This window comes from Ostrea edulis, chromosome 8 (genome assembly GCF_947568905.1).
Source record: "Ostrea edulis chromosome 8, xbOstEdul1.1, whole genome shotgun sequence".
Classification (NCBI taxonomy): domain Eukaryota; kingdom Metazoa; phylum Mollusca; class Bivalvia; order Ostreida; family Ostreidae; genus Ostrea; species Ostrea edulis.
The window spans coordinates 42,745,216-42,772,336 of NC_079171.1; the positions used below are offsets into that span (position 1 = coordinate 42,745,216).

At 32.6% G+C, this 27,121-nt stretch overlaps 2 protein-coding genes across 2 annotated transcripts in view; both read right to left on the reverse strand.

The window, feature by feature from the left end:
* LOC125662394 (uncharacterized) overlaps window positions 1-27,121 on the reverse strand; it is a 1,158,266-nt gene that overhangs the window by 370,344 nt on the left and 760,801 nt on the right. The window lies entirely within an intron of this gene.
* LOC130049082 (IgGFc-binding protein-like) lies at window positions 12,729-22,427 on the reverse strand. Its single transcript, XM_056146177.1, has 5 exons — window positions 22,235-22,427; window positions 21,142-21,207; window positions 15,567-15,738; window positions 14,337-14,414; window positions 12,729-14,149 (listed from the first exon to the last, which is right to left on the reverse strand). The coding sequence occupies exons 2-5, from the start codon at window positions 21,205-21,207 to the stop codon at window positions 12,876-12,878; spliced, it is 1,590 nt and encodes a 529-aa protein (XP_056002152.1). The 5' UTR covers window positions 22,235-22,427; the 3' UTR covers window positions 12,729-12,875.

Below are 27,121 nucleotides of genomic sequence, written 5' to 3' on the forward strand. Positions count from 1 at the left end.
ACTCTGCAAATGGATAGTACTACGACAAAATTACATCTAACATTTGCTGTTTATGGTTAAAGCTTTCTATTTTGATGTTTCATTGAAAGGAATGTAACATAAGTAGGTAAAGGAAGTTCAGTAAATCATACACAATGCGTGTTTAGAAACATATTTCACATTTGTTGAGGTTTAATAGTTGGATACTTATATTGGAATTTCCAATAAGTTAAATGAGATTGTAATGAAAATATTACAGATGAAGTTTTGGGAAAAATAAATCGTTGTGTATATAGTATATATATAAAGCTTTACATGCAAAATTGTGATACCCTTTCCCTTTTGTTCCTGTTCCACGTTCTGTAGAATGAGAATGGATGACAGTATGACGATGATTATTAGCACAACAATTAGTGCTATAACATAATTCCTCCTATTTTTCTTTTCCTTTGCAGCTGTATCGGTATGGGAAAAAACATCTGATTTGCATTCTGTTTTCAGCTGGAATAGAAATATCACCGAGTTAGGATAGAAGTGTATAGGATATAAATAACCTGGGTATATGTTAGAGTTTCAAGCCACGCCCTATCAACTACGTGCAACGGTAGCAATTATTCATGGTGTGGATTTATTTTAAAATGAAGGCAAAGGTTATTGAAGAAATGTAGTTTAATGAAGAAAAAATTGTGAAATATGTTTCTGAAATAAATAGACCTCTCAGTATTATATCCTGTTTTGGAGTCTTTTCTAACTTTTGCGAGGGATTTCGAAATCAATCATTTAACTTTAAGAAACAATTTTGTCTTGATTCTCTAGCTGCAAGCATTAAACCGTAATGCTGGAGATATATCAGCGCTTCTTTGTGATGTTAGGTTTCCTTGATGTATTTATTTGAATCTTGTTTTATCTCCATTAGAAACTCTTTCCCTGATACAGAAAGGTTACCAGCTGTGGATTTAATACCATAAATCATGACCAATGCATGACACTCTGGTTGATTGCAAAGGGAGATTCTTTATCAAACCAAACCTTAACGTGATTGGGAATGTGAAAGAGTGAATGTATAGACATGCGATCAATCTCATAATTCTTTAAAAACAAATATGAAATTAAGAGATTCAGAATAGCGCAAACGCCGCCCCTGGAGAACGAGAATATTTATACCCTGAAAGGTAGCAGAAAATGCTTTGGTGAAATAAGTAACTCATTTAGAATTATAGAAAAATCCAGCATCTGTTCAAATTCATAAATTCAAGAACTAAATAATTGTACAGGTAAATGAATGTAAATGTAAATGATTGTACAGTTAAATAATTGTACAGTTAGATAATTGTACAGATAAATAATAATACAGTTAAATAACTGTACAGGTAAATGATTGTACAGTAAAACAATTGTACAGTTAAGTAATTGTACAATTAAATAGTCGTACATGTAAAACTTGTTCAGGTAAATAAAAGTCGTATAAATAAAAATTATGCTGTTAAATAATTGCAGAGGTAAAACGTCTACAGGTAAAGAAGTGTACAAGTAAAAGATTGTACAGGCAAATAATTGTAGAGGTAGTTATATGTAGAATTAAAAAGTGTACAAATAAATAATTGTGTATTTTGATAATTGAATAGTGATAAAGATATAAATATAACGTCTGGAACACTCATGACATTTAGAATATATTTTTAATTTCACTTTTTAATGGTTTGAATGTTAAATGCCCTGTATCTCTCTCTGTTTATCGAGAGAGAGAGAGAGAGAGAGAGAGAGAGAGAGAGAGAGAGAGAGAGAGAGATATTAAGCAATGACCTTTTTAGTGACATCTGCAGACTCTGTGGTCTGGAGCTAACCCAGAGAGGTGTTTTGATAACAATAACAGCCAGTATCTACAGACATTCTTTAGATCTTGAGGACGCCCAGTATACCTGATGTTTTGATACCATTGACCTGTCCACAAGTGATATTTTCTTGCAATTAAATTGTTTTTAAAAAGACCACTGAACAATGCAATTTCAACATAATTTTGATTGTTTCCCCTCTATACACATGTACATGTATTATAAATTACACAAACATAAATGAAAGAATAATTAGCACAATGATATCTAAATCTTGTAACTTATTGAAATGATTTATGTCATCAATTTATGATACTTCTATATTAATAACCGAGATTATTCATTGAGTGAATGACTTATTTGATCAAGCCATAAGTTCACCGTTCATCCAACTGTTACAATTACATATAATGAATACTTACATCTGAATAGATTTGATCGTTCATTACAGTCAATGGAATCTGTAAATTGCCCTGGCAGGTTGTTGTCTGCAGAATAGAATTATGAAGTATTACGATAAAAGGACAAGAACAACGTAGCTTGTACTGTATTCACATCCCGGGAGGCGTAATTTCTGATCTCAGAGGGTAACAATGTGATATCGAAATGTTTTCAGAGCAATTAGATTTGACTAAATTACATGCAAGTATAATGAAAATAAATAAATAAAAGAAATTCCTTCTGTCACAAAAAGTTATTGAATAGAACATTTACATCCGAGTAGATTTGATCTCTCATTACAGTCAATGACACATGTGCATTACCCTCCATTTTTATCTGCCGAATGAAAGTATTAAGCAAAGATGTTTTTTTAATTTGTCTTTTTCAAAGTATCGTCCTACAAATATCACATCAAGTTACCATATAGAAGAATACGTTTATGCAAGAATTAAAAATACATTCTCAATGCAAGATAAACATAACTGCTATTTTCGCTTATCTACTTAAAAATAAACCGGTGATAAATCGAGTTATCATATAGAAGATGAAATATTATTTTTCAAATAATATGCTTGATGTGATCATTGTTAACACTTGGCTAATTTGTCTAGTCATGACTACATGGTGTACAAACATGTATCATGTGATGTAGTCGGTGTTATGTGATCATCTTGTTTAGTTTCTTGATCACAAGTGAAGGACATGTATCTATTTTACACGTTATGTCTTCTTCTTGTCGTTGGCCTCTACACTTGGATCATCAGTGATCATAAACAATGATTTTAGCTGATTCGGAGATATATTTTTATCCACCCTCATCAGCACCCAATGAAATAATGATTAAGTGTCACGTGATCATGTATTTAGTTGTAGCTGTCCAAGTGAAAGGAAGTATTAATGTTTATGTGATTATAGAGGGAAATTTCCCCTCCACCACCCCAATCTTAACACTTTAATTGAAATGTAATGTGTGCCACGTCATCTTACTGTATATCAGTTTTTTACGGATTGCTTTGTACCTGTTACTATAATTGTGTTGTGTGGCAATTTTTTTTTAGGTGCCAATTCATTTTTCTATTTTATCATGTTTGTCTTTTTCGAGATTTATAAAAATTAGGGAGATCCCTATGTCATTCTTGTCTAGGTTGTCTGAGTTGTAGTTTTGATACTCGGGTATCTCCCTATCATAAGGGTTGTAAATAAGTTGTCAACTTCTTCAATCGGCCTTAATAAATGACAATTTTCAACCAACAATATGTATTCCATCGTTAATTGCCAAGAAAAATAACAAAGCTTCGGGACATGGGAAAACCATTTTCTTTGAATAGTATTTCATATTCTTATGAAAATGGGGAGCTTAAATAAGTTTATGTAAAGAATTAAAAAGACATTATCAATGCAAGATAAATATAACTGCTATTTTTGCTTATCTACTCAAAAATAAACTGGTGATAAACCTAGTCAAACGTCCAAATGTAATTGCTATGAGATAAACAGCACAACTTAGATTTGATTTCTATTGACTTTATCTGATAAGTTGAAATATTACAATTACAAAGCTTGTCTGGGAGGTTCAACTAGTTGATTAAAGCAAATATAAAATTACCCTATACAGATTTCTTTATATATTCACTTCTAAACATAGTGTACCGATTGTGAAATAGGTTTTGTGCGGATTATTATTCACAGTTGATATAACTGTTGAACATCGCCTGTACATTATTTGTTTTATGTAGAAAATTATTTTAGCCATGCTTTATTTTCCATATTGATAATGTAGCATTGAATGTCTCTGAGATATAAATGTCATACTAAAGGTAAAACAAATCTGAAAGATATATGCATATACAGAATAAAATAACATTTAACCCTCCAATATGACAGTGTTAAAAAACCGTACACGTCTAAACATTTCATGCATAAAAAGGGAAAAGTCATCAATCTAGAAATACCAGAGGTTGGATCAGGTACCTAGGTGGATAATGCATTATCTGCTGGTCCACTATCTATATCAGGCAAACGGAGTAAAGCGTAGTACAAATCGGTGTGAAAACAATAGTCTAACAATTGTTATGAAACATAACAAAAGGGATTCGACCTAGTGATAGCTTGTATTCGCAAATAACATAATTATAACGCCCATAAAATTTGCGAACTGCTGACTTTACAGGAGACTTTTGAAACCCATGAAACATCAACTTATTTGTCAGTAGTCTAGATTTCAAAAAAATGATTATATGTAGATTATACTCTCGTGTACCTAATCAGTTGAAAGACACAAATACCATACATGCGTAATGATGGGGCGTAGACAATATTCATCTTATTCAAAATGTAAAAATATATGTACGAAAATTCAATATGATTTTAAACTAGAGAACAAGACCTTTTCAAGATGTTTGAAAATTTGTCAAAAATGATGACATAACAGTCAAAACCTCACAGTCAAAACTGAACACTATGCAGGTTGTTGCTATTTCTTCATCACGCTCGCGATTGTGAATATTAGTAAATGAACAATGATTAATGTGATAGATCCTTTAAACAATACCAAATCAAGGGCAAATGCGGACCCCAATCATACCAGAGTTGATATCAGGTGCGGAGGAGGAGAAAAGATCTCCTTTTGACAAACAACACCAGATGTGAGCCATGTACCTTGATCAGATAATTGGAAAATTCCGTACTCAAAATCAATGTGTAAAGAACGGCCAACCAACTGGTATGAACAATTTCAGACAACATTTGACCCAATGGCAGTGGGTATTTTCAAATTAAATTATTAGAACGACCGTAGAATTTGCGGTATTCTGACTTTAAACTAGATCGTTGAAACCCATACATCATCAATTTATTTGTCAGTAGCCTGCCTCGAATTTAAAATTTATCCTTTGCAAAACATGTTTCCAGGTATTGAACCAATTGATATCATATGAAACAATATGCATATAAAAATTGAATATTGTTACACAAATACGGAAAGGTAACGATGGAGAAACTGAAGTAATATCGCTTGCCAAAAAAGTTGTGTTGTTCGTCTTCCGTAAACATCTGTCCTCAATAAACTATCAAACATGAAGCAGACGTAAAAAAAAAATTGATTGTTTTTTTTTTGTTTTTGTTTTTTACGTCCCATCGATAATTCTTCATTCATACTGAGACGTCACCAGCCGTAAGTGAAATAACACAAAGTTAGACATATGCTTAACGTTTAGGGTCGTAGCAGTAAGGGTGCTTTATCGTGTCAACGCCTGTCGCAACACGATACCTCCGTTCTCAAAGTCATATCCGAAATACACTTCTCACTGCCGAACGTTTGGTGAAGGAGCAATTACTATCTATTTTAACGTGTTAAGTTTGAGTCGGTGATGACACGAACGGGGCTCGAACTCATCACCTCTCAGTTGAGCAGTGAACGCTCTACCACTGAGCTACCGCGATCAAATTTAGAAAACCGTGTAATGTACTTTGTATCCAGTTCACTGGGATATATCCATTCAACATATGAAAAAAGTGAACGTTTATGTTTATAAAGTTTTAATTGACAATACTAGTAAAATGTAAGCATTTTGATCATCAGACTTTTTATTGTCACACACTGTGATATATACTTGTATATTAGAATAAAATCTTGGAAGTAGAACACTTACCTCTGAGGAGATGTAATCATTCACTACAAGCAATGGTTTACGTGTATTGTTCTTGGAAGTTGCCATCTACAAAATATCAGTATTACGAGTACTCATGAGCAGAAAATTATTTGGGAGTTATATATTTTAAATGTATATGCAAGATGACTAATGCAAATAAAATTATCAAAAATGTCATAAGTTGTTCATTTGAATCTATCTTCCTCATTTTCATATTTTAAATACGGTATGATACATCATCCATACATCCTTTTAGAATTTCGTTTAGAAACAGTTACAATTTTTCGAATCCAATAATCAGATGAAAAAATCCATTAAGAGAAACTAAGGTTGTATGAAATCTTACAAAGGAGTAGCGTAACTTAAACACAAAGACAATACTTTACAAACCAATGAAGATCAATACCACATGACTGACATCAAGTGTAATCATAAAAATTCTGAAAAACTTTGCAAGTTTAAGATTTTAGCCCGCTGTACATTTCACAACAGTCACAAATATCTGTACAATATATCTCTCCACTTGTAATAAAACTTTAAGTAATAAAAAAACATCCATATGAAAATATTGCATACAATTCTTTGGAACTTATATATATTAAATTCATATGCAAGATGCCTAATGCAAATAACATTATCAAAAATGTCATAAGTTGTTAATACTACTCTATCTTTATCATATTTTAAATACGGTATTATATATCATCCATATATCATTTCAGAATCCCATGTAGAAACAATTACAATTTTTCGAATCCAACAACATGATGAGAACATCCATTAACAGAACATAATCTTGTGTGAAATCGTACAAAGGAGTAACGTAACTTAAATTTTAAAGCAGTATTTCATAAATCAAAGATTTCATACCACGTGACTGACATAAAGTGTAATCATCAAAATTCGGAAAATGTTTGCAATTTTAGGGTTTTAACCCTTGGTACATCTCACAACAGTCACAGATACAAGTAAAATATATTTCTTGATTTGTAATGAAATCGTAACCGGTAGAAAGACATGCATATGAAAATATTGCTTAAATGCAATGTAATGTTCCCTTATGAGAATATGCATTATAAAGAAGACTAACATCGATGTATTTACCACATATATTTCGTAGAAAACTCCAAATAAACAGATCAAATTATGAATATATTATACACAACATAGATTTCCCAGCGTATCCGATTTGTAAAAGTCGTTTATGGCGCGATGAAGACCACCAATTATACTGCATTTTGAAATTTCACTTCGGGGAAGTTTGATTAGTATTCCGGAAAAAATAATTCTCTTCACCTTTATCTACAGTAAGGGAAATACAAACTCTGAAGCGTAGTACTTCACCACTTGCACGGACCGGTACGAAACGATACTAGTAAAACGTAAGCATTTTGATCATCAGACTTTTTATTGTCACACACTGTGAGATATAATTGTATATTAGGATAAATTGTCTGAAGGAGAACACTTACCTCTGAGGGGATGTAATCATTCAGTACAAGCAATGGTTTACGTGCATTGTTCTTGGGAGTTGCCATCTATAAAATATCAGTATTACGAGTACTTATGAGCGGAAAATTCTTTGGAAGTTATAGATGTTAAATTCATATGCAAGATGCCTAATGCAAATAAAATTATCAAAATGTCACGCATTGTTAATATGACTCTATCATTTTCATATTTTAAATACGGTATCATATATCATTTCAGAGTTTCATATAGAAATAGTTACAATTTTTGAGTCCAATAAATAGATTAGAACATGCATTATTAAAAACTAAGCTTGTATGAAATCTTGCAAAGGAGTAGCAGAGCTTAAACTTTAAATCGGTACTTTACAAATCAATGAAGATTAATACTTTATGACTGACATAATTTGTAGTCATTAAAATTCGGAAATTCTTCGCAATGCTAGGATTTCAACCCTGTGTACATCTCACATCAGTCACAAATATAAGTGCAAAATAACTATATATTTATAATGAGACCTTCACCGATAGAAAGACATGGATATGAAGGTATTGCTTAAATGTAATGCAATGTTACCTTAGGAGAATACTGCATCATAAAGAAGACTAACGTCGATGTATTTACCACATATATTTCTTAGATAACTAAAAATAAACAGATCAAATTATGAATATATTATACACAACATGAATTTTTCAAAGTATCCAATTTGTAAAAGCCGTTTAAGGCACAATGAAGACCGCCAATAATACTGTATTTTCATTAGTATTCAGGAAAAATAATGCGCTTGGCCTTTATCTGCGATAGGGGAAATATAGACCCTGAAGCGTAGTACTGCACCACTTACACGGACCGGTAAGAAACGATTTTTGCAGATAATAGTTTGCTCGATACGGTGAACGGTTTGCATGGAATGGTGAACGGTTTACACGGAACCCTTCGCATGAGATGCTATCCATTTTGTAGGTGTGGCCTGCACGCTTTGTGAACGGTATGCAGGAAACAACAGGCATGGCCTGCATGCTTTGATTTTCCGGCATCATATGTTCTTCCTAGGGTTAGTTTAAACAAGACCTTATATCAATGTAATGGTAATTCTAGATATTAAAAAAGACTGAGAAAGAAATTATTATGATCCATATTAAAATGTTTGCTCATTTAGATGGCAGTATTTTTTTTTACTTATCAGCTCATTGACCACACTGAGATAAAACAGATGAATCTTCGAAAATGAAAGAAAAAGATGCAAAAATGTATCGTCATGTCATATTGACTATTCAACCTTTATTGATCCGTTGGTCTGTTAAATTTGGATGGTTCAAATCTAGGTTTTGTTTCCTTTACTACCCTACTTTTTCATGGACTTTTTTGACCACTTTTACTTCCAGTAAAGATTCACATTGTATTTTATCGCATTATTGCACTTGTTTTTGTTTTTGTAACAATATTGAGAACGATGTTGTGTAATACAATTATACATTGCATTTCTAGTCAATACATGTATGCGTTTTTATCTCCCTGTGAATTTCATTCTGTATTTTTAGGACCCAGATTTTTCGTCATTTTATATAAATGACAAACTTTTACACCTAACATGTCTTTCTGTTACGATTCTACATTGGAGGAAAATGTATTCATTTCTGAGCGAAAAAGCTTATACACTCCCCTTTGTCATATTTCAATTATCCCCTCCAATTTCCACACCGTCTGTACAAATATCAAATTCAAATACCCGGATTAGCTGACCTTTATTAAGAAAAAAAGAACCATAAAATTTGCGTATATATAAGTATTTTATTAAGTTATACACAGGTTGGTTTTTGCATTATACAGAAAGTTCCGATAAACAATTTTGTATGGAAATATATTAATTTGAAAGAAAAATTAACTTGAAGTAAGTGCAACAAGACAAATTATTCCTATATACAAAAATAATAATAAAAACTAACCAAGCAGATAAATAGATAGTTGGGCAAACACGGACCCCTGGACACACCAGAGGTGGGATCAAGTGCCTAGGAGGAGTAAGCATCCCCTGTTGACCGGTCACACCCGTCGTGAACCCCATATCCTGATCAGGTAAACGGAGTTATCCGCAGTCAAATCAGTTTGCCAAGAACGGCTTAACTATCGGTATGAAACACGTCAGACAGCATTTGACCCAATGCGAGGTTGTATTGACGAACTAGATCGTTATAACGACCATAGAATTTGCGAAATGCTGACTTCAATCGAGACTGTTGAAATCCCTGTACCATCAACTTGTTTGTCAGTAGCTCACCTCGATTTAATTACATCAGAGACCATGTGGACTTTTGAAGAGGGAGTGGAAAGAATTTACTAGTAGAAAGTTAGAGATGCCATAAAATTAGAAAGATATATATCAAGTTCATTAGACATTTGGGCGAGGGTTTATTGACTAAATCACATGATTTTCTCAGTAATTTAAGATGATTGACTATTTTCATCATTGCTTTCTTATTTTCATTAGCTTCGTTTAAAAGCCGAAATCTCGAGGATGTTGAACATCTTGTTGTCATGATTAAGAAGACGAATTCAATATTCATCCGCATAACTATGTCACGTGATATGGAAGATACATATGTATTAATATCTTTCATACATTTCTTTCACAAACAAGTTGATGGTACAGGGATTTCAACAGTCTCGATTGAAGTCAGCATTTCGCAAATTCTATGGCCATTATAATGATCTAGTTCGTCAATACAACCTTGCATATGTATATTGCATACACTAATCCACGGTTTCCAAGGACAACATGGACTTCAATATTGTAAACCCGCAAAGGGCAACCTCATCTGATGTATCAGCGCCTACATCAAACATTGAGAGAGAACCTATTGAGACACCGTCACCGAGCACATATCTCATTCCAATTAGATCATGAGTTATTGAACACAATATCATCCTTTATCTCACAACTGTTAATTTCCAAAGAACATGAGCCAGTAGACACAAATTTTATTGATAGAAACAAAATAACGTCTTTCTGTTACCGAATCTGACCCCCCCCCCCAAGAAGCTTAATTAAAGTAGCACGCCATCACTCCCAGTAAGTATGTGACAGAATAAAGTAATCTTAGTAAAGGGGACATAATGCAGAATATGAGTGATCATTCCCATTCCAAACTCAGAGTTATCAATTCCAGTATAACAAGACGTACTAAATAGGAAATACAATGGCTACAGCGCAGACTTAGGGTCTGATTTCGTAAATGGGATAAAGAGTTTCCTTCGGTTGCAATCCAACTCCTATCTCTGCCATAACAAACAACCATAGTTCAGCCTTAAAACATAAAACATGTAACATTTAAAGGATTCCAAACAATAATGATATTGCTTGTTGTTTTCTATGCCCATCCTTTGCACCTTCTATATCATCCCTTTTACGCTTTGCTCCAGAGTCTGCGCCAGGAAAATTCAGAATAATCCATGATCTCTCTTATCCGAATGATTTTTCTGTCAATACCCAGACAAAACCCAAATAGTGTATTATTGCACAACTGATTATTCAACTAATTCAGGACTATGGCGATTTATACTTAATAATAAAAAGAAAAAAGAACCCGGATATATAGGATACATTTAAAACGTTCCTGTTAACCCATCTGACTATCATATCTAAGTTTTTTTTAAAATGTTGAATTGGTTTGATGTTAAGTTTATATTACTGATTATCAGATGGCGTCCTCCTTAGGCTCGTGAAAGAGTGCGAACTTATGCGGGTTGTATCAATACCGTAAAGGAAGAAGTATTTGTTTAAAAACATAATTTGTTGTTCGAAAAAGATAGTATTTACCAATAATATCGTATTATGTAATACACCTAACTCAGAATTTTATTTGTTCTGTAAGCCTAATATAGATTTCACATCCCCTTAACAACGACTAATGAATGCGTAATAATGAAAACCGCTAATCATATGTAAATCGCTATTTATTGAAATGGCAATATACAAGCAATACAACCAAAGAGGAGATCCTATCAAGCACGTTTCTCTTAGAAAAGGTGTACAAAAATAACCCCCAGTGTTACAATACAATCCATGTTAGACATAGCACTTTCAAGTCAAGAAGTTTATATGGTGTGGTATACATGCAGAAAAAATGGCATTCAAAATAAAAAAAACAAAACAACAACACAGAAAGCAAAAGGAAAAAGAAATCGCTTGTAAACAATAAACCACTGATGTGAGAATGATATAGTTACATTTCATAATATATTTGCCAAAACGCTTTTAACAACAATTCATAGAATATTTACCAAAACACTGTTGTGACTACCAAAACACCTTAAACTACAATTCATAAGATATTTACAAAAACATTTTAATTACAATTCATAAAACGTTAACAAAAACATTTTAATTACAATTCATAAAACGTTTACAAAAACAATTTTAACTACAATTCATAAAATATTGATAAAAACACTTTTATTACGATACTATATTTACATTTCATAGAATATTTACCAAAACAATGTCATGCCAATGATATATCCATATTTCGAAAATTATTTACAAATAACACTGATATCTTCATTTCATAAAATATTGATCAAAACAATGTTATGACAATGCTATGCTTACATTTCATAAAGTATTTACCAAAAAACAATGTTATGACAATGCTATGCTTAGATTTCATAAATTATTTACCAAAACAATGTTATGACGATGCTATGCTACATTTCATAAAGTATTTTCCAAATCAATTTCATGTCAATGATTTTTCCATATTTCGAAAATTATTGACAAATAACACTGATATCTACATTTGATAGCATATTATGACACTGCTATATCTATATTTCAAAAAAAAAGAAAGATTCCTATAGGGTCTCTTATACACCCTGGGTATCAACAGATTCTATATTCAAAGGTATATCTTTACCCGGCTGACCGCGAATAGATATCTAATAGCATGCGATTTCTGATTAAGAAATAATTCATATCAATCAACAAAGAAAACTCATCTTACATTTTGATTAACAAAGTGAAGATAGATAAGTGCCCGTAAAACCTACCTCATTGTGTTTGAAGAGGTGTAACTTCTAAAGTAGGCTATGCTATGAGGAGCTGTAATCAAGTGATTAATGTTTTTACCGATATTATTGATAGTTTCAAATTGTTCACGTGGAAACAAAGTTTATTCATAACAATATATTTAGCAATTGGAATTCTGTGTGATATTACAATTGTATTACAAATAGATGATCGTTTCTCCTGTGTACATTTCACATGGTGCTCTACCGTCGCATTTGATATCAGCAACAGTGTATCATATACAATATTATCAATTTTATTCAGGTAAAAAGAAAAGGAAAACTAATAAAGTATGTATTGAAATATTTAATGGACTGTATGTGGCATGGCAAAGGCAGTACATAGAGATGTTTTTTTCCGTATACAATATATTTATATATGAGATTTTCATGGTTTAATCAACAAGTTGAAAAAAAATCAATATGGATGTGGTGATCATGGGACGCATGTGTCCGGTAGCACGACATTTCCTGCAAATCCATGACCGTCGTTCTTTCTATGACCATATACCAGTAAGCCAAAGACTGCGTTGTTCGTTGTCTTGACGTTAATAGTGCCATCCGACACATGTACCCCCAAAACAATGTACCGAACTTTTCCTACTGTCACGGGAGTATGAAATGTCCTTATATACTCAGTTAAGCCTCGTTTGTTTAAGTTAAGGTGAGGTAACGAACTTTCTTCAATTATTAAAACAATATAATTACTTGTAAAATTGCTAGGAGTGATAACTGTATATTTGTTAAGGTACTGCGTGACACCGGGTATGGTTATCATATAAGGATCGCCTGACGTGTCTGATCCAGTGGCAAAACTGGTTAAAAGAACGGGTCGTTCTGATTCAATAACAGCAACTTCGTTTTCAGTGATAGAGAATTCAAAGTATCCTTGTGGAACTAAAGACACTCTTGTTTTCTTATTGCCAACACGATATGTCACCCTGCTTTTAAAAGGCGACACAACTTTCAGAATTGTTCCGTACCTGTTTATGTTTGGCGGGGCAATATACGTATTATCCAATCTATCAACAGGTGGGATTTGTTCAACAAGTTGACTGCAGGCTCCAGAATTATTTCTGTTTTTGAAAGCTATTTTTTGACAACTATTTCCTGAAAACACAGCAATATTAGACGAAGCTTTTATGAATGTTCCAGATAAATCAGCATTATGCCTGATCTGATACGTCTCAAGCTCATTCAAAGCAATAACCATTTCACTGCCATCCTGATACTCAACCCCATCAACAGAAAGTGTTAAATTGTGTTCAATACGGAATATAATTCTAACTTCTGTAGAGTTATTTAAGGCGGCTATTGCAAACTGAACCCTATGGTATTTTCTATTGAAATACTCAACACTTGATATTATATAGGTGTCGGATAGGTGTTTCACTGGCAAAACCATGGTGCTGTCAGAAGATAATTTGTAATTATCAATAATAATGACGGCAGCGTCAAGTGTGGTTTCTATAAGTATAGCCTTTTTTTCTGCCTTAAAATACGACAGCATCATCGTATACGGAACATTCATCTTTTTGACCTTCGCCATCTTTGTGTTAACTTCGATGTAAGTGGAAGTGGAGTCTAAGTCTTTCTTAAAAATGTTCAGCTCAAAATCTCTCTCCGCCACAATGTAGACCGACTTGTCTGTTTTTGGAGCATTGTCATGATTACTAGAGAAACAAATCAGGTATCTCCGGTGGATATTTTCTGCCAAAAATACAGAATCTAGAATTTCATATTGCACTCTGTATACAACATCATTGATATTAAAAATGTGGTACATTGTTTATAGTACAAATGATATTGAGACGTTTTTTGCGTTGCTCTATTAAAATAAAACCCATGTTAGCATTGTATGGTACAAATAGACCATTGCTCTTTTGGTTTGACTTACCACTAGTGTCTCGTGATTTGATGTCAATAGTACTGAAAGGCTTGTTAGGGCAAACCAACTGTCTTTGATTTGTTTGTGCTGATAAATATATAATATATAAATAAGTTGATAACAAAATAAATAAGTCAATAAACAGAAAAATGCAAAGAATAAAAACTGTTTAAAAGCATTCTTTCTCTCGCAACTTCAGTTTATTGATAAAATGTTGCAAAATCCTTTTAGATCCGTGTTTACCAATCATTAATGTTATCAGTTAATAAATACATTTAACATCATATCTTATACATGCTTTGATCAAATGTTGTACGTTATGAGTGATCACTAATAACCGAGTTGTGGACTGTATCTGCTTTTTCGTTCGTCAGTATGTGATCTTTAGACACAACGTTTGCACAAGTGTGTTTGATACCATTATGAAGGACATTAGTTCCATGTATTTTATATAGTAATACAGATACATATTTTGAATGCTGCATTGAAGCTACAATTTATCCTCTTTTGAATTGCAAAAACTAAATGTATGCATTTACCACCATTGAACTTGAGATAACCCGCTTTCTGAGGTTTAAAAGTGTATAAATGCTATCCGTAATAAGTGTGGCATAATTTTCGGATAAGCAGTTAAGTGGCAAAATTTTCTCACTTTTGCTTTTATAACTGTTGAGGCACTATTTACCTGTCACATTATGAATCGTTGTACACTACGCATTCATTCACTGTTAACTTTCATTATAAGGTAACCAATAAACATATAAACTTCACTCGAAGTTTACCAAAAGACTTATGAATTGGTAATGGATAAAAAGGGATTTTTTAAAAAAAAAATTTTGTTCAACTGTAAAGAATAAAGAGAGTACATATGTACACTATTCTGCCTAAATAATTATGGAACATGTTTCGTGTATTTTTGGGGTAAGTGTACTCTGCAAATGGATAATATTACGACAAAATTACTTCTAACATTTGCTGTTTATGGTTAGGGTTTTCTATTTTGATGTTTCATTGAAAGGAATATAACATAAGTAGGTAAAGGAAATTCAGTAAATCATACACAATACGTGTTTATAAACATATTTCACATTTGTTGAAGTTTAATAATTGGATATTTATTTTGGAATTTCCAATAAGTAAAATGAGATTGTAATGAAAATATTACAGATGAAGTTTTGGGAAAGATACATCGTTGTGTGTGTAGTATAGATATAATGCTTTACATGCAAATTGTGATACCCCTTTCTCTGTGTTCCTGTTCCACGTTCTGTAGAATGAGAATGGATGACAGTATGCCGATGATGATTATTAGCACAACAATTAGTGCTATGACATAATTCCTCCTATTTTTCTGTTTCTTTGCAGCTGTGTCGGTATAGGAGAAAACATCTGATTTGCATTCTGTTTTCGGCTGCAATAGAAATATCACCGAGTTAAGATAACAGTGTATAGGATATAAATAACCTGGGTATATGGGATGGTTTCAAGTCGAGTCCTGTCAACTACGTGCAAGGGTAGCAATAATTCATTGTGTGGATTTATTTTAAAATGAAGGCAAAGGTCATTGAAGAAATGTAGTTTAATGAAGAAAAAATTGGGAAATATGTTTCTGAAATAAATAGACCTCTCAGTATTATATCCTGTTTCGGAGTCTTTTCTAACTTTTGCGAGGGATTTCGAAATCAATCATTTAACTTTAAGAAGCCATTTTCTCTTGATTCTGTAGCTGCAAGCATGAAAACGTAATGCTGGAGATGTATCAGCGCTTGTTTGTGACGTTAGGTTTCCTTGATGGATGTATTTGAATCTTGTTTTATCTCCATTCGAAAATCTTTCCCTGATACAGAAACGTCACCAAAGCACAACACTCTTGTTAATTGCAAAGGGAGATTCTTTATCAAATCAAACCTTAACGTGATTCGGAATGTGAAAGAATGAAGATGAAAAAGTGATCAATTTCATAATTCTTATAAAGAACATCAAATTAAGAAATTACGAATAACGCAAACGCAGACTCCTAGAAAACGAGAATATATATACCCTGAAAGGTAGCAGAAAATGCTTTGGTGAAATAAGTAACTCATTTAGAATTATAGAAAAATTCAGCATCTGTTCAAATTCATAAACTTTGCAAGTTAATAATTATACAGGTAAATGAATGTAAAAGTAAATTATTGTACAGTTAAATAATTGTACAGATAGATAATAATACAGTTTACAGGTAAATAATTGTACAGCAAAACAATTGTACAGATAAGTAATTGTACAATTAAATAGTCGTACATGTAAAACTTTCACAGAGAGGTGTTTGGATAACAATAACAGACAATATCTACAGGGATTCTTTAGATCTTGAGGAGGCCCAGTATACCTGAGTTTTGATAGCATTGACCTATCCACAACTGCTATTTTCTGGTAATTCAACTGTTTTTAAAAAGACCCCGGAACAATGCAAATTCAATATAATTGTAATTGTTTCCCCTCTATATACATGTACATGTATTATGAATTACACTATCAGAAATCAAAAAATAATTAACACAATAATATCTAAAACTTGTAACTTATTGAAATAATTTATGTCATCAATTTATTATACCTCTATATTTATAACATAAATTAATAATTGAGTCAATAATGACTGAGAGAGAGAGAGAGAGAGAGAGAGAGAGAGAGAGAGAGAGAGAGAGAGAGAGAGAGAGACAGACAGACAGAGACAGAGATACAGAGAGAGACGCTGTGTGGAGAATGTGTGTCAGCTACCCATATGAATACAACCATTATCCATACACTATGACCACAGACATTCTGGAGAGGTCCCTGAGACAGATCCTGTGTATCTCAAAACTATATAAATAAAAAGCACAGACAGGTAGATTTCTATCATGTTCTGTCTCTGTGTATTTCTTTGAGTATCATGGTATAAAGCAATTAACACCTTGGTAGACCCTGGTCACTCCAGGTAAATAACATCTGTTTAGATTAGACTCCGCCTACATTTTCACTGACCGTACGGTCATGAGATGGGTCTTTAAATACGTTTTCTCAGATGGCCTGAATACTACTGATTTATTATTATCTATTTTGAATGCAATATCTCCTAATGCAGGTCCACCAGATTTCTAAAGATTTTCGCTTTTCTTCTTCCATGTAAAAAAAAATCATCAAACAATATACCGAGATACTTATAAAATTATGAATATTCAGGGTGACCTTTTATTTTGAATACATTATCACTTTTTTGCTGGTTTTTTTTTTTCGAAAGTTTTGGTTGAGTTGATGCATATTCTCCAGACTTTACAATATGGAATATTGTGTCCATGTCGGCCTCATTAATTTGTGTGGCAAGGAGGGGGTGTAGTTTGATCAAGGCATCAGTTCACCGTTCATTCAACTGTTACAGTTACATATAATGATAACAGTATATTACGATAAAAGGACAAGACCATCGTTGCTAGTACTGTATTCACATCCCAGAATGTGTAGTGTCTGTTATCAGAGGGCAAGAATGTGATATTGTTTCCAGAACAATTATATTTGACTAAATTACACGCAAGTATAATCAAAATACATTAATAAAAGAAATTCCTTCTGTCACAAAAAGTTATTGAATAGAACATTTACATCCGAGTAGATTTGATCTCTCATTACAGTCAATGATATATGTGCATTGTCCTCCATAGTTATCTGCCGAATAAAAGTATTAAGTGAAATTGTTTTTTAATTTGTCTTTTTCAAAGTATCGTCCCACTAATATCACATCAAATTACCGTATAGAATAATACGTTTATGTAAAGAATTAAAAAGGCATTCTGAATGCAAGATAAACATAACTGCTATTTTCGCTTATCTACTTAAAAATAAACCGGAGATAAATCAAGTTATCATATAGAAGATGAAATATTATTTTTCAAATAATATGTTTTATGTGATCATTTTTAACACTTGGAGAATTTGTCTGGTCATGACTATATGAGTTACATACATGTATCATCTTATGTAGTCTGTGTTATGTAATCATCTTGTTTAGTTTCTTGATCACAAGTGAAGGACATGTATCTATTTTACACGTCATGTCATCGGTAATCATAAACAATGATTTTAGCTGATTGGGAGATATATTTTTATCCCTCTCATCAGCAGCCAATGAAATAATGATTAAGTGTCATGTGATCCTGTATTTATTTGTAGCTGTCCAAGTCAAAGAAAGCATTAATGTTTATGTGATTATAGAAGAAAATTTGCCCCCCACCACCCCAATCTTACCACCTTAATTCAAATGTAATATGTGCCATTTCACCTTACTGTTTATGAGTTTTTACGGATTGATTTGTACCTGCTACTATATTTGTGTTGTGTGGCAAATTTATTAGGTGCTAATTCATTTTTCTATTTTATCATGTTTGTCTTTATCGAGATTTATGAAAATTAGGGAGATCACAATGTCATTCTTGTTTAAGCTGTCTGAGTTGTAGTTTTGATACCCGTGCATCTCCCTATTATAGGGGTTGTAAATAAGTTGTCAACTTCTTCAATTGTTATTTATAAATGACAAGTTTCAACCAACAATATGTATTCCATTGTTAATTGCCAAAAAAATAACAAAGCTTTGGGACATGAAAAAAATCAGTTCCTTCGAATAGTATTTTATATTCTTATAAAAATGGAGAGTATAGCTAAGTTTATGTAAAGAATTAAAAAGGTATCCTCAATGCAAGAGAAATATATCTGCTATTTTCGCTTATCTACTTAAAAATAAACTGGTGATAAACCAAGTTGAAAGTTCAAATGTAATTGCTATGCGATAAACAGCACATCTTAGATTTGATTTTCTATGTATTTTATCTGACAAGTTGAAATATTACAATTACCAAGCTTGTTTGAGATGTTCAATTAGTTGATTAAGCAACTATAAATTTATCCTATAACGATTTCTTTATATACTCACTTCTAAATATAGTGTACCAATTGTGAAATAGGTTTTGTGCGGATTATTATTCACAGTTGATATAACTGTTGAACATCGACTGCAGATTATCTGTTTTATGTAGAAAATTCTTTTAGCCATCCTTTATTTTGTCATATTGATAATATAGCATTGAATTTCTCTGGGTCTAAAGGTAAAAGAGATCTCAATGATATATGCATATACAGAACAAAATCACGTTTAACCCTCCAAAATGACACTGTTAAAAACCGCACACGTCTAAACTTTTCATGCCTAAGAAGGAAAAAGTCATCAATCTAGAAATACCAGAATTTGGATTAAGTACCTAGGTGGATAATGCATTATCTGCTAGCCCTCTATCTATATCAGGCAAACGGAGTAAACCGTAGAACAAATCGATGTGAAAACAATAGTATAACAATTGTTATGAAACATAACAAAAGGGATTCGACCTAGTGATAGCTTGTATTCGCAAATAACATAATTATAACACCCGTTGAAAGACACAAATACCATACATGAGTAATGATGGGGCGTTGACAATATTCATCTTATTCAAAATGTAAAAATATATGCACGAAAATTCAAAATGATTTTAAACGAGAGAACAAGACCTTTTCAAGATGTTTGAAAATTTGTCAAAAATGATAATATAACAGTCAAAACCTAACAGTCAAAACTTAACACTGTGCAGGTTGTTGCTATTTCTTCATCACGCTCGCGATTGTGAATATTAGTAAATGAACAATGATTAATGTGGTAGATCCTTTAAACAATACCAAATCAATGGCAAATGCGGACCCCAATCATACCAGAGTTGAGATCAGGTGCGGAGGAGGAGAAAATATCTCCTTTTGACAAACAACTCCAGATGTGAGCCATGTACCTTGATCAGATAATCGGAAAAATCCGTACTAAAAGTCAATGTGTAAAGAACGGCTAACCAACTGGTATGAACAATTTCAGACAACATTTGACCCAATGGCAGTGGGTATTTTCAAATTAAATTATTAGAACGACTGTAGAATTTGCGGTATTCTGACTTTAAACTAGACCGTTGAAACCCCTACAGCATCAATTGATTTGTCAGTAGCCTGCCTCGGATTAAAATTTATCCTTTGCAGAACATGTTTCCAGGTATTGAATGAATTAATATCATATCAAACAATATGCATATAAAAATTGAATATTGTTACACAAATACGGAAAGGTAACGATGGAGAAACTGAAGTAATATCGTTTGCCAAAAAAGTTGTGTTGTTTTCCGTGAACATCTGTCTTCATTAAACTATCAAACATGAAGCAGACGAAAAAAAAAAGTGATTGGTGTTTTTTTTTTTTTTACGCCCCATCGATAATTCTTCACTCATACTGAGACGTCACCGGCCGTAAGTGAAATAACACAAAGTTAGACATATGCTTAACGTTTAGGGTCGTAGCAGTAAGGGTGCTTTATCGTGTCAACGCCTGTCGCAACACGATACCTCCGTTCTCAAAGTCATATCCGAAATACACTTCTCACTGCCGAACGTTTGGTGAAGGAGCAATTACTACCTATTTTAACGTGTTAGGTTTGAGTCGGTGATGACACGAACGGGGCTCGAACTCATCACCTCTCAGTTGAGCAGTGAACGCTCTACCACTGAGCTACCGCGATCAAATTTAGAAAACCATGTAATGTCCTTTATACCCAGTTCACTGGGATATATCCATTCAACATATGAAAAAAGTGAACGTTTATGTTTATAAAGTTTTAATTGACAATACTAGTAAAACGTAAGCATTTTGATCATCAGACTTTTTATTGTCAGACACTGTGATATATACTTGTATATTAGAATAAAATCTTGGAAGTATAACACTTACCTCTGAGGAGATGTAATCATTCACTACAAGCAATGGTTTACGTGTATTGTTCTTGGAAGTTGCCATCTACAAAATATCAGTATTACGAGTACTCATGAGCAGAAAATTCTTTGGGAGTTATATATGTTAGATGTATATGCAAGATGACTAATGCAAATAAAATTATCAAAAATGTCATAAGTTGTTCATTTGACTCTATCTTCCTCATTTTCATATTTTAAATACGGTATGATACATCATCCATATATCCTTTTAGAATTTCGTTTAGAAACAGTTACAATTTTTCGAATCCAATAATCAGATGAGAAAATCCATTAACAGAAACTAAGGTTGTATGAAATCTTACAAAAGAGTAGCGTAACTTAAACACAAAAACAATACTTTACAAACCAATGAAGATCAATACCACATGACTGACATCAAGTGTAATCATAAAAATCCTGAAAAACTTTGCAAGTTTAGGATTTTAGCCCGCTGTACATTTCACAACAGTCACAAATATCTGTACAATATATCTCTCCACTTGTAATTAAACTTTAAGTAATAAAAAAACATCCATATGAAAATATTGCATACAATTCTTTGGAACTTATATATATTAAATTCATATGCAAGATGCCTAATGCAAATAACATTATCAAAAATGTCATAAGTTGTTAATACTACTCTATCTTTATCATATTTTAAATACGGTATTATATATCATTTCAGAATCCCATGTAGAAACAATTACAATTTTTCGAATCCAACAACATGATGAGAACATCCATTAACAGAACATATGCTTGTATGAAATCGTACAAAGGAGTAACGTAACTTAATTTTTAAAGCAGTATATCACAAATCAAAGATTTCATACCACGTGACTGACATAAAGTGTAATCATCAAAATTCGGAAAATGTTTGCAATTTTAGGGTTTTAACCCTTGGTACATCTCACAACAGTCACAGATACAAGTAAAATATATTTCTTGATTTGCAATGGAATCTTAACCGGTAGAAAGACATGCATATGAAAATATTGCTTGAATGTAATGTAATGTTCCCTTATGAGAATATGCATCATAAAGAAGACTAACGTCGATATATTTACCACATATATTTCTTAGATAACTCCAAATAAACAGATCAAATTATGAATGTAGTATACACAAGATGGATGTCACAACGTATCCAATTTGTAAAAGCCGTTTAAGGCACGATGAAGACCATGAATTATACTGCAGTTTGAAATTTCACTATGGGGAAGTTTGATTAGTATTCGGAAAAAATAATTATCTTGACCTTTATCTACGATAAGGGAAATATAGACCCTGAAGCGTATTACTTCACCACTTGCACGGACCGGTACGAAACGATACTAGTAAAACGTAAGCATTTTGATCATCAGACTTTTTTATTGTCACACACTGTCATATATAATTGTATATTAGAATAAATTGTTTGAAGGAGAACACTTATCTCTGAGGAGATGTAATTATTCACTACAAGCAATGGTTTACGTATATCGTTCTTGGAAGTTGCCATCTACAAAATATGTGTAATACGAGTTCTTATGAGCGGAAAATTCCTTGGGATTTATATATGTTAAATTCATATCCAAGATGCCTAATGCAAATAAAATTATCAACATGTCATATATTGTTGATATGAATCTATCATTTTCATATTTAAAATATGGTATTATATATCATTTCAGAATTTCATGTAGAAATAGTTACAATTTTTCGAATCCAATAAACAGATGAGAACATGCATTAACAGAAACCAAGCTTGTTTTAAATCTTACAAAGGAGTAGTAGAACTTAAACTCTAAATCAGTACTTTGCAAATCAATGAAGATTAATACCTTATGACTGACATAAATTGTAGTCATTAAAATTCGGAAACTCTTTGCAATGTTAGGATTTTAGCCCTTTATACATCTCACATCAGTTACAAATATAAGTACAATATAACAGTTCTATTCATTTGTAATGAGACCTTAATTGATAGAAAGACATGGATATGAAAATTTCTCTTAAATGTAATGCAATGTTCCTTTATGAGAATACTGCATCATGAAGAAAACTAACGTCGATGTATTTACCAAATATATTTCTCAAAAAACTCCAAATAAACAGATCAAATTATGAATATATTATACAAAACATAAATTTTCCAACGTATCCAATTTGTGAAAGCCGTTTAAGGCACGATGAAGACCGCCAATAATACTACATTTTGATTGGTATTCAGGGAAAATAATTCGCTTGGACTTTATCTGCGATAGGGGAAATATAGACCCTGAAGCGTAGTACTGCACCACTTGCACAGACCGGTAAGAAACAATTTTTGCAGATAATAGTTTGCTCGATACGGTGAACGGTTTGCATGAATGGTGAACGGTTTACACGGAACGCTTCGCATGAAATGCTATCCATTTTGTAGGTGAGGCTCGCACGCTTTGTGAACGGTCTGCAGGAAACAACAGGCATGACCTGCATGCTTTTATTTTTTGCTATCATATGTTCTTCCCGAGGTTAATTTAAACAATACCTTATATCAATGTAATGATAATTCTAGATATTAAAAAAGGCCGTGGGAGAAATTATTATGATCCATATTAAAATGTTTGCTCATTTACGAGGCGGTAAATTTTATTTTTACTTATCAGCTCATTGAACACATTGGGATAAAACAAATCAATCTTCAGAAATAAAAGAAAAAGATGCAAAAAGTGTATCGTCATATCATATTGATTATTCAACTTTTATTGATCCGTTGCTTTGTTAAATTCGGATGGTTCAAACCTAAAAAAATTTCTTCCTTTACTACCCTACTTTTTCATGGAGTTTTATGACCACTTTTTTTTCCAGTAAAGATTCATATTGTATTTTATCGCATTATTGCATTATCACATTTTTTTGTTTTTGTAACAATATTGAGAACGATGTTGTGTAATACTATTATACATTGCATTTCTAGTCAATACATGTATGCGTTTTTATCTCCCAGCCAATTTCATTCTGCATTTTTAGGACCCACATTTTTCGTCATTCTAAATAAATGACAAACTTGTACACCTAACATGTGTTTCTGTTACGATTCTAAACTGAAGAATGAGATTGAGCTCCACCGTTGTCTTGGATTAACAGCACGAGTTAAACATAAATCAATTTAAGCTGAAAATGAGAAGGCTTATATAGGCGTTACCTGCTGCTTAATCCTTATTATGTTTTTCCTAATCAAAATTAATTCTAAACTGAAAATGAAATGCATGTGCAATTTTTATCTTTCAGGCCTCTTCTCAAAGACACATGTAAAAGAAACCAGCAAGACTAAAACATGATCTATGATGGGGAGAGAGTGCAGCAAAACATCGTATTAGCCAGTCGATAAGGAGTTCTTACGTTGGATAAGAAATAGCAATATAAAAAACAAAAAGAAACAATCAAAATATGATTGAAATAAATTCAGAAACATATAAATCAATAAAACAAATGACTAATTACAGTTACGATCAATAGATTGTTCCGTTATGTATTCAAGTATATGCGAGCGGATCTAACATCTAATTTTGATTAGATCGTTGTATATTTATAAACCTATAGAAAACTGTATTCATTTCTGAGCGAAAAAACTTATAAACACCTCGTTGTCATATTTCAATTCCTCCCTCCGATTTCCATACCATCTGTACAAATATCAAATTCAAATACCGAGATTAACTGACTTCTATTATGAAAAAAGCACCTGAAAATTTGCGTAAATATAAGTATTTTATTTACGTTATACACAGGTTGGTTTTTGCATTATGCAGAAATTTCAGAAAAACAATTTTGTATGGAAATATATTCATTTTAAAAATTTTACTTCAAGTAAGTGTAACAAGACAAATTATTCCTATATACAAAAAGAAAATCATAATAAAAACTAACGAGGGCAGATAGATGGCATCCCTCTATACTTCCTGGACACTACCATTGGTGTTATAATGATTTCGTGGGCTATGAATGTATCAAATTGCGCCCTGTCTGAGGTTTTTCAAATAACTTTTGTTTCGATTATTTCCAAATTTTCACTGTTGAAAGTCCGTCTTAGAGAACTTATGAAATAATTGCTCGAATTCCCAATAATGACTACCTGTCTTAAATCCCTTACTGAAATGAATTGAACGATCTGAACGACCTGTACGTTTCTAAGGGCGTGGTGTGAACGGTCTGCACGTTTCTATGGACGTGGCGTGATCATTTACGGAATGATTCTTGCCCGAAACGGTTTGCGTTGAACACTGAACGGTTTGCACAGGACAGTGAACAGTTTGCAAGGAACTATGAATGGTTTGCACAGGACAGTGAACGGTTTGCATGGGGCGGTGAAAGGTTTACACAGGACAATGAACTGTTTGCACGGAACTATGAAAGGTTTGCACAGGACAGCGAACGGTCTGTACGGAACGGAAATAAACGCTTTGGAGGTTTAACAGTACGTTTCAGGGTCTGTAGATTTTTTTTGCTAAGTGATTGGCTACTTCATTCAGTTTTTCACTTAAAACTCATTCAAGTACCTTAAAGCTTCAGGATGCTTGGTACACTGTTGAATCCTTCAAATTCAAGATTTCTTAGTTTCGTTGATGGGTTAGTTTGTGATATGGTTTCTGTGTGTTGACAAATTATATATGATGTGTTCTTCGTTTTGGTTTCAACTTCGTTGATAATGGTAGCCATGAACTCCCGAGAAAATGTGTCCAACGAAATTTAGTGGCTCTAAAGCATTACGTGTACATTCATTTAATCATCTGCTGATCAAGTGATTTTATTCACATTATTTGTATAGTTAATGAACATTTATGGTATACAATATAAGAGTCGCTTATGAATAGCCATGAAATATAAGGCATTTTACAATGCCGAGGGTTGTACCCAGAGACGCCATTTTGAGAATATTCAAATTGATTAAATTTTCACTATAGATTAAAACTGACCCTAGGATCGGATTCTACGACCTTAATTTTGGCAACTACGTTGCTGACAGAAATTCAACCGATTAATGATTGAGTGAATAGTATTAGAGTTATTCCTCTTTGAATAAAAACAACTGTAGATAACTAACATGCCTACACACACACAAAATAGTACTTGTAATTTTACTGATTCATTAATCATGCATATAAAAATTTAGATATAAACCTTAATATCAATAACTTTAAGTATAGGAAATATTAAACTGACACGTAATACATTTTATACTTTCGACCTAAATCAATATCGGGCTGACGCATGACATCATTTGGCCTACATGTGTTGGAAACTATTTTAATTGAGCGCGGAATCATCTGATCTTCTACCAAGTATCAGTTAAGTATAATCAAAATCGCACGAGTTTTTTTTCAAAGGAGCGTTGACACTAATATTAAATACACAGTTATTTAACAACGAGTGTGTACACTGAGATTCAGAGTGGTTTTTGTTAGTGAACATAGACATGTATTTTACTTTTGTTTCCAAATGGCCAAAACTATATTGGAGGCACTTGTTACATTAAAGACAGATGTAGATGTTGGAAGAGGGAGAACGAAGCATTTACTAGTAGAAATGTAGAGATGCCATAAAATTAGAAAAATATATATCAAGTTCACTGGACATTTGGGCGAGGGATTGTTGACTGAATCACATGATTTTCTCTCGTGAGTAATTTAAGATGACTGGCTGTTTTCATCAATGTTTTCTTATTTTCAGTAGCTTCTATGAAGTCATCGTCGTTTAAAAGCCGAAATCTCGAGGATGATGAACATCTTGTTGTCATGATTAAGCAGACGAAATAAATATTCACCCGGATAATTATGTCACGTGATATGGAAGATATATATGTATAAATATCTTTCATACATTTCTGTCATATGATATCTGTATATTACATACGCTAATCCACGTATTCCAAGGTAAACATGGACTTCAAGATTGTAAACTCGCAAAGGGCAACCTCATCTGATGTATCA